Source organism: Cystoisospora suis (assembly GCF_002600585.1).
Source record: "Cystoisospora suis strain Wien I chromosome Unknown contig_3609, whole genome shotgun sequence".
NCBI lineage: Eukaryota > Apicomplexa > Conoidasida > Eucoccidiorida > Sarcocystidae > Cystoisospora > Cystoisospora suis.
The window spans coordinates 9143-19119 of NW_027156404.1; the positions used below are offsets into that span (position 1 = coordinate 9143).

Below are 9977 nucleotides of genomic sequence, written 5' to 3' on the forward strand. Positions count from 1 at the left end.
ATTGAGAATTCATACCCCCCTGGAAGGATGTAAAGGAAAGACTGAGGAGGAGAATGAAAAAGAAGATCCTGAAACTCAAGAGGAAGAGTCCGTAAGGAAGTCACTCGGATTCTTATAGTCAGAAAGCAGCAAGTCCGTGGTTGGACGGAAGGAAATATCGAGCATCTTCTCCCAGGAACGAAGCAATCTATAGAGAAACAGCAAGAAAAGCAGGGAGGTCATTCATCCATCTCTATTAACCAAGAGATTCTTCAAGTCCTCATCCGGCAAGAAAACTCCAGAAATCATGAAAGGGCAGCGACTTTTCGTTAGATACAAGACTGCATACAGTAAGTCCTACTACTGCTACGACCGGCAGTATTTGCAGTAGCAGTAGTAGTAGTAGTTACAGATACAACGAACCCTGTACTCTCTCAGGATTCCTCATCTCCGTGAAAGAAGTTAACGTATGCCTGAGCTCGTCACCGACAGTATGTGAAGTCTATAAACGTGGTAAACAGGTCAAAACTATCTCTCCTATCATCCATTCTTATTGCGATTTCTTCTTTCCTTTCCATACATAGAGAGTCTCTATGGGCACTTCAAAGAGGATTCCGATTCTCTACCAGTTGGTACATACCTCCTAACGTATTTCTCTCCTCTTCTGTATCATCCTCTCTCGCTATCCTTAGTCTTTATCACCCTCTATCTGTCTTTTTCGCTAACTCAGAAAGATCACCGTTACTCCCGAGGCGCACCAACCACGTCGCTCGCAGTCCATACCTATCTATCTCCAGAAAAGATACAAGAGATGATCAAGTGTCTCAGACGGCCTACTTACTCAAGCCTTTCAAGCCGTCTTAGAAAGTGAGAAACAGACACCTCTTTTTCTTTTCTTTAAAGAATCAAGCAATCTTGATAGATCCGAACAAAGCCGACAACAACTGACCTTTGAGTGTCTGCGTCACTAACGCATATGGCGATACCAGGCTTCCCTCCTCTCCCTGTACGGCCTACAAGATTCACACAGCAGGAGGAGAAAAGCAAAAGATAGATCGAAGACAGATAAGACAGGTGAACAGGAAAAGTCGATATATATCAGGAAAAAAGAGGAGACATGCGTTGATGCTAAGTACTTCCAATTGAAGAAAAAGATTTGAATGCGAGAAAGGTAGATAGACAAACAGAACGGCCCCAGCGGTATGTATATACACCCGGGGTCTTTGCCAAATCACCGACATAGACATTGCGGTTGAAGAGAGAATAGACTTCTTCCCTACAGATAAGAATAAGAATCTTCTCATCCACTTGTTGAAAGGCCACTCTAAAGCCCCGATTCATAGATCGCAACATTCATGAGAGAGAGAAAGAAAGAGGTCTTTCTGTTCTTCTCTTACCATGGAAAGCAAATCAAAGTACAGCTTCTCTGCCTAGTATCAAGATACCTATCTCTATTCGTACATTCCCTCTTTTATACATGCATATGTAGATAGTCAATACATAGATAGACATATACATATAGAGATAGATACTTATATATATAGATCGATGTATATACCTGAACCGAGTGTGCGTTTAAGACCCCAGTTTGAATTTCCTACTGTCACATCAGTATAGGAAGTATCTCTCTATATAAACGTATATGTATCACGTATATGGGTCTCTACATCTATCTCTACATACAGGTGTCATATGAAGTCTATAGGTAAGAAGAAATCGACCCTATCCTTTCTCGTAGCCTTGGTGATCGATCCTATCTTGAATCGGCTGTGAATGGAAAGACTCATGCGATTCTTTTTGTTTACCTGCGAGATGCTGATACTCGTCGGCACTCTCCACTCGACCTACAAGAAAAACGACGTCGATCTACAGACATAAGAGACAGAAAGAGAGACAGAGAGAAAGTTGGTCTACCGATGGAGATATACAATCCTAAAGGTTATCTTCTTTGCAGACCAAAAAGTCTGTCAGTCTTCTTTTAGAAAGGAAAGCGTTATCGTGGGTCTTCGTATCCTTGCACGAGAGACACACACAGGCAGACATTTGGGTGAGAGAGAGAAGAAGATCTCTAATCAGAAGATGTGAAAGATTCTTCTTTATCTCATTCTATTCTACGTATCTGACTGTGTTCTCCTACCCTTGGCCGTTCTTATTGAGCTTTACTTCCTGCTGATCTGGGGAAACGCAACTCCTTCTCTTTCTTTCTCTCTCTAAGCTGTTCGAGATAGACGACGAAGGAAAGAAGAGACCAAAGAATCGCGGAGCCACGCACTATCAGGCTGAAATAGCCCACGTTTATAGACAGATAGATATGTCAGGTACAGATAAGTCGATAGACGAATCACATGTAGCTCTTCTTATCGTGATGGTATGGAGATAAGAAAGAAAGAAAGAAAGGATGATTCCATGCATGCGGAGTAAGAGAGGAGTAGGGTCTCTGATGTGTCTACGAAGGATCGTGCCTAGTGTGAATGAGAGAAGAGTTGAGTCTATTCATCGAGACATTCTCCCTTCTATGATATATTGCCACTCCCTACATGCGTCGGATAAAGGTGTAGGCAAGGAAAGATGCATGAATATAAATATGGGTGAATATGTGTGTATGTATATGTACGTAGGTATATGTATGACTATGTCCGAATATGCATGTAAGAAGACATGTGTGTGTATGCATGGCTACCTACGGATGTGAAGGATTTGTCTGTTTAGATGATAGACGAGGAACAACAGAAGGTGATAGAATTTCTTCACGTTAGATAGCGTCGATATATCATAGGGGCAGATAGACATATACCTACGTATCTATCCATAGTCAGATAGATACATGTCCTGGATAGCTACGCATACCACTCATAGGCATAATAGACAACACAGAGAGAATACAAGCGACCACCTCTGTAGACAAGACAAACCCTGATGCGGTTGATATATTCTCTCTACTTTACTTCAACTCATACTACTACTACTACTTTCTATTACTGCTACTCTTGCACATCCTTACATCGTCAAAGTGAAGACCTCGGGCCGTATCCATCGACGTAACCAATAGAGTGCGAGGCTTTTCCATAGTCGTCTTCTTCTCTCTCTCATGTTGATCCAGCCTTCTTTCTTCATACACCGATTCCATAGACATATCCTTCCTTGTCTTTTCTTCTTCTTCTTCCTTTTCGTGCGAGACATTCTCCTTCTCCCTCTGTTTTATCTTATTCTCTTCATCTTCATCTTCAGCAGGGAAGCTCTCTTCATTTGAAGCGAGTAGCCCTCCGATCTCTTGATGCTTCTTCTCCACGTATTTTCGTGCTTCCTTCTCTTCGTGTGTATCCCCATTGCATGCGGCTGATCTTCTCGGTCCTTCTCTTTCTCCCTCTGTCTCCAAAGAAGAATTAGAAGAAAGAAAAGGAAAAAGAGAAGCCGACGAAGTTGACGGTAAACCTACTCGATTGTCCTCTTTGCTGAGTTCTGCTAAATGTTTCTCAGAGAGAGAGGGGATCGATTCAGCAGATCTAGTACGTGTGTCTTTCTCTCTCTCTTCAGGTGTATGTACAGCTGAAGAGGAAGGGGAAGACGGAGAAGAGAAAGAAGACGAAGGCGTTGTAGATGGTACAGAAGAGAATGGATGAGAAGATGAGGAGATCTCTACCTTATCTCTTGGAAAGAACGTGTCTTTCTTAGCAACCTTAGAAAGAAGACCCGTTGCTTCATCTTGATCTACCTTGCTTAGTCGCTCTCTTCTCTGAAGATGAAAGACAAGGCGTGAAGAAGGTAAAGATACTAAAGATGGAGACACGAGTCTTTCTTTACTCCTATTGAACGGCCCGCATGTGAAAAAGAGATCTTTGATACTCGGTTTCTTCTTCTCATTGCTAAGTCTCTTAAGTTCTTCTTCTTCTTCAGGCTGTTTCATGAGAAGTTCTTCTATCTCTGTTGGTCTGCTCAGATCGAGTGAAGGAAAGCGTCGCGGAGAATAGAAACCAAAAGCTTCGTGGAGAAGCTGGCCATGCTGATAAGATTAAGAAAACGGAGAAGAAAGAGGAAAGACGATGAAAGAAGAAGCAGAAAGGAGAAAAGAAAAGAAGGGAGAAGGGAGAAGAAGATGAGAGACGGAGAAGAAAGGAGCATGAAGAAGTTAGAGAAGAGAAGAAGAAGAAAAGTTGTGTGATCTTCATGTAACGGAGACAAGTCCATCCCCGCAAAGTCTACATCTGTAGATCTTCCTGTATATACACTCGAACGTTCTCTACATACGTAAGCCTTTCTATACGTCTGATAGCCAAGCATATCTGCGACATACTATACGCACCCCTACATAGACATGTGTGTATCTTATACATAGTGTATATGCAAACATAGACACATCTGTACATGCTCCCTTCTCTACCCTATACACCTATGATGCGATCATATACATGATATGATGTATCTAATAGATATGTATAGATATAGGTATAGATGATATATATATATATATATATATATAAATAGAAGGCATGTATCAGACACGTAGAAGAAGAGAATGGAGCAGTCTCAAGAAATCTTTCATCTTTCATCGTGATCTACTTCTTATCTCCTCTATACACGGGCGTTGATAAGAAACACAAAAGAACAGAATAACGAAGAGAGAAGAAGAAGATAAAAAGGGAAAGACAATGAAGATAGCAAGCAGAAGAGTAGATTCAGAGATAAATACATGGAATGAGAAGAAGTTTTCCTCTTGGAATTTACTCTTCCTCCTGTCTCTTGTCTGTTCTTTGGATTACAGAGTTTTCCTTCTTCATCTTCTTCTCTCTTTCTCTTCCTCTTAAGGAGCGCCCTGGTCTCTCTCTCGTGTTGTAGCAAGAAGAAGAGAGATAGAATGAAGAAGAGAGAGAGATCAGTAGACTGGAGATAGATCAGGAGAGAGACTTACTTCAATTCCCTGGCGTCTTAGATAGTGGAGAAAAGAGACAACGGAGTGTTTCTTATCAACAAGGAGAAGACACCTACGTGGCTGGAGCGCATGCATCAAGAGAGATGTCTCATAGGCAAGTGTCCCTGAAAGAAAGAGGCAAGAAAAGAAAAGAAAAGAAAGAAGAAAAGACACCTATTTCACTGAAAGAAAAGAGGGAGGAGAAGAAGAACGGGAGAAAGGTGGGGTGTGTTTTCTTATTTATAAGAGAGAAGGAAGAAAGAAAGAAAGCAAGCTCAGTTCTACGACAAGAAGGACCCTCTTGAAGCGCTTCGAGTCGTGGCTTCATCCATCTTCTCTCTTTTCTTCTACTTTCCTATCTGACGTGAAATCCCGGCGGTACGAGAACGCAGGCCATGTAAGAGGAGATGAAGATTAGTGAGAAGGACAGAGAGTGTCTCCTTTATAGAGAGAAGAGAGAAGAGACAAAGAAGCAGAAGAAGAAGCTGCCCTCAGGGGTGTAGAAGAGACAAGCCAGAGAAGAGTGATAGACAAGAAGGAAAGAAAGTAGGATGAATACAAGGGTGACTATCAGAACTACACAAATACATCTGAAGATAAGTGAAGTAAAGCACACAAGAGACTTACAGCCGTTACAAAGAAATCTCTATCACGCTGGGGTGGAGAAGATTCTGAAACTTCCGAGATAGATAGAGACATAGAGATAAATACATTGAAGATAGATGCACTAAGAATGGATAGATTAGAGACAAATACTAGATAGGAGAAAGGAAGTCGTAACAAGAGACTGAAAGAATGGATGAATGAACGAACGATCACTTGAAAGAGAAACGATGCAGATCTATCTATCTAACTATCTATCTTTGATCTCTCTGCCTTTGATCTTACTCTATGTATCTTTAATCTATTTCATGTGTGAGGAGTAAAGTAATCTCCGCTTGCTTCCAGTGAGAAGGGAATGCGTTTGTGTACAAGTGAGCGAGTGAAGAGCTCGCGTCAAAGACGAAAGAAGAAGAGGCAAAAGAATGACGAGAAAAGAAAGAAAGAAAGGGAGAGGGACAGATGATGTCGACAGGATGAAGAGAGAGAAGAAAGAATAAGGAGAGAGAGAAAAATGAAGTAGAGATAACAAGAATAAGAAGAAGAAAGAGAGTATGAAAGACGGAGACAGAGAGAACGACAAATAGAGAGAAAAGATGGATAGAGAGAAAGAGACAGGAAGACAGAAAGAAAGAAAGAAAAAGAGAAAGAAAGAAAGAAAGAGAGAATACCTAGGTGACCTCCTCCTTTGGTTTGGTGCAGAAAATGCTTTAAGGATCGAGGAATCTTCACAAGTCGACCGCTACTACTCTGTCCACTCCTACTACTTCTTATCCCTTCTGCCTCTCTCCCTTCAGAGTCTTCCCTTAACTCAGCTTCTCTCATGAAATCTTCTTGCGGAGGTCTGTCGGAGAAAAAGAAAGACGAAAGAAAAGAAGAAGAAGAAGAAGACAAGAACTAGAGAGAGTCTCTACGCAAGAGAGATAGAAGGGATACGACAAAAAGAGGACAAGATCTATGAACACAAGGAAAAAGGTACGCATCTATCTATCTATCTTTAATCTATCTATCTATCTATCTATCTTTAATCTATCTATCTATCTATCTATCTATCTATCTATCTATCTATCTATCTATCTTTAATCTATCCATACATACGTATGTATATAAGCAGATACCTATACATCTATATACAGATAAAATGATATATGAGGTGGAACAACTGCCGTCAGATTCAAGGCTAGCTTGATAGGGAGAAAAGAAAAAGAAGAAAGAGAGAGAGACAGAAGGCTTCTTTCTTTTGCTTGGTAAGAAGGTAAAAGATGCCGTTGCTGCTCTAGAGGACTGGAGAGAAGGAGGAATCTCTTCATGAAAGGAACCCCATACACAGAATGAATGAAAGGGAAAGAACAGAAAAAGAAGAACGTTCTGAATGGAGAGAAAGCAGTTTTCCTGATACATAGAAGACCAGACCAGAAAGCTCCTCTCCGTCCGTCCTTTCATGGAGTGTACGTACACTTCACACACAGTGTAACGCTAACTTGGTTTTTTATGCATGGAGCAAGGGACAGGACGAGAGAAGAATAAACAGAAAAGAAAGAGAAGAGAAGAGGAGGCCTTAAATACAATCGAGAGAAAGAAAAGTTTTCTTTCTCTCAAAGAAACTCCTTCTCCCTTCAAACCACACACACAAGGGAAGGTCTCTTGAATATCGAGATAGAAGCAGTAAGAGCAGCCTAGTTGCAGGTGTCAGTTCTCTTACACCTTATCATATTCTTCTTCTTACCTATCAAAGACAAGAAAAGCCTGCTGTCCTTCAACTGCCTATCTAGAGGAAGTTAGATGTATGTATATAGTTGCCTATATAAGGAGGCCGATGCATATGTGTAGCAATACATTTGACTCTCTCTCGCCCTACATGAATAATTGCATATCTTGAAGTAGGTAGAGATATATGTGATACATCTATGTAGGTATAGGTAGAGATATATGTGATACATCTATGTAGGTATAGAAATATAGAGAGAAGGATATATACATATGTATATGTATAGGTACGCAGTGGTGTATATATGTGTAAGTATGTGTAGGATGAGACAGAGGGAGAGACGCCGGCTGAGATCTTATATCGCTCTCTCTCTCTCTCTGAGTATACAGATATACAGAGATATATGTCTATAGATATGTATGATAGAAGGAGAAGAAGATATGGCTTGTTTGAATGGGAAGATAAGCAAGAGTGTGTCGAGATAGCGTACGAAGAAGAAGAGAAAGAAGGTCATCTCTTTCTGTTCTTCTTCTTCTCTTGTTTGTCTACCTGACAATATGAATAAGATCTTTTCCTCGAGACTTCTGAAGAGAAGCGGTCGTGGCGTTATTCTTCTTCTTCTTTAATAGATATTCAGTGATGTTCCGATAGACTTGTAGGTCATCTTGACCTCCTTCTCTTTCTCCCTTCTCCTTTCTGTCTCCGTCCCTCCCTTCTCTCTTTCCTCCGAAATCGAAGAGGTTCAAACCTCTCTCTTGAAACATGTGTAAAGTCTCCAACATCTCCTCTCTCTCATCCTCTGATATAATAGAACTTCTTTCTTCTTCTTCTTCCTCGTCTTTGTTCTCTCCGTCACCCTCTTCATCTTCTTGTTCTCCTTCTCTTTTCCTATGTCCGTTGTGCGTCTCGTTTTTTTCTTCCTTTTCTTGTCTTAACGTTCTCTTCTTCTGCTTTGGTTTTTTGTCTCTTGTCTCTCTGGAGGAGATCTTCTTCATCGATTTGAGAGCCTCGCGAGCATCGATCATTTCAGCTAGCTGTCTCCTTAAAGGCCTACCCACGGTCGCACTTGAAGCAAAGACTTGGAAGTCCATACAAGTAGATCGAGGTGAAGGCTCGAGTGAGAGACCTCGAGGGAGATGAGAAAGACGCACGAGAAGATTGCGATAGTAAAACCGCGAAGAAGAAGAAGATGAAGAGATAGAAGAAGAAGAATAGAGGGGAGAGAGGAGAGATAAAAGAGAGGAAGAGGAAGAGAGAGGTGAAGAGAATGAAGAGAGAGAATGAAGAGCAGAAGGAGAAGGAGTAGGAGTAGTAGCAAGAGATGTATCTATCGCCTTTGCTTTCTTCTTCTTGCTATCTTTCGAGATCTTGATAGGAAGCTTCTCAGGATGAGGATAGGATAAGAGAGACAGAAGAGAAGACGAAGGAGAGAGCGTCGCCTTCTTCTTCTTCTCTCTTTTCCTTGCTGTGTTGCTAGATTGATAGCCTAGACCTTTCGAAAGAAGAATCGCCTTATAAACAAGAGAAGCAGGCCGGGGACACTTGGATCGAAGAAGCCTCTTCTTATATGGCGCATATCGGCCTATAGACGGTGAAAGAAGGAAAAGAAGGAGAACAAACAGACAAAGAGAGAAAGCAACGGAAGGGAAAGAGAGATATAGAGAGAGACAGAGATGAACTTACATAAAGAGAAGATAGAGAAGAAATGCTTTAAGATATATATGTATATCTATACATCTATCTTGGCGTACTGTAGGCATACAAACATATTGACAGGGTGAGCGATCAAAGCACACTTCAAAACTCTCTTCTCTGCTTTTCTTCTTCTGTTTTCTCTTTGTCTTTCACTCTTTTCTAACCTTCATCCTCTCTTTATAACGAGAGATATGAATTTACGTGTGCATAGAACGCTATGTGTACGGTCTCTCTTTCTTTCAGACTCGACAAGAGTGTTTCGCTAAACACATCCATCTATAAGCAAAGAAGCGAGGGCCTTCCTTCCGCATACCCTCCCTCCCTGTAATGTTACTTCTTCTTCACTTTCCTTCTTTCTCCTTCTTCTTTCTTTATCTCTCTTCTTTCCTTCTCTCTCTCTTCTTTCTTTCTCTCTCTCTCTTCCTTCTTTCGCTTTCTTCTTCTCTCTAACACTGGAGCAGTTTCGTACCCTCTCTTTCTCTCCGTCATTCTGAGGCAACAGCACTGGACCTCTCGCATTCTCTCTGAGGTAAGTAGAGAGTGCAGAAGAAAGCTGCTTTAACGACCTCTATGAAGCAAAAGACTTGATACAAGGAAGAAAAGGCGGCTAGCCGAGAAAGAAAGACAAGAAGACCGCACTTACGCAGAGGTCTTAAGAGGCGATCCGCTTCATCGAAGACAATGTGCTTTACCTTCTTCAAGAAAGAAGTTAAGAGATCGGAGTACGTTCTGCCTATGTGCTAAAGAGAGAGAAAGAAACGGGAGAAGAAACGAAGAAGAGAAAAAGAAAGAAAGAAAGAAAGAAAGAGAAACAGAGAAGGGTGGAAGGAGAAGTTTCTTGTAGAGAAGACGAGAAAGATCATGAGGAAGAAAGAGTAGATAGTTGTGTAGGGGTATTAGCACGCATGCAATCTATCTCATTATTAGCTAGGCGTGGGGAGATCAAAAGCATCCAGCAGTTCTCTTGAAAAGGCAACGGTCGAGGAGAGGCAAAGAGAAAAAGAGAAAGACACACACAAATGCCGTTCCTCATACACTCTCCCATGTGATATGCAGCAAGCCTAACACCATTCTATCTATCTATCTATC

At 41.3% G+C, this 9977-nt stretch overlaps 1 protein-coding gene across 1 annotated transcript in view; it reads right to left on the minus strand.

Moving 5' to 3' along the window:
• The window catches only part of CSUI_007000 (dead deah box helicase domain-containing protein), a gene marked incomplete at its 5' end in the record, with an annotated part of 10687 nt that extends 1059 nt beyond the window's left edge, over positions 1–9628 (minus strand). Inside the window, 8 exons of the mRNA XM_068067150.1 lie at positions 1–187; positions 929–992; positions 1785–1845; positions 2981–3979; positions 4886–5010; positions 6157–6329; positions 7743–8775; positions 9532–9628. The exon at positions 1–187 is cut by the window's left edge and continues 1059 nt beyond it. Coding sequence (XP_067920877.1) covers positions 76–187; positions 929–992; positions 1785–1845; positions 2981–3979; positions 4886–5010; positions 6157–6329; positions 7743–8775; positions 9532–9628 — 2664 coding nt within the window. The remainder of the gene's footprint in view (positions 188–928; positions 993–1784; positions 1846–2980; positions 3980–4885; positions 5011–6156; positions 6330–7742; positions 8776–9531) is intronic.
• Between the last annotated feature and the right edge of the window lie 349 nt (positions 9629–9977).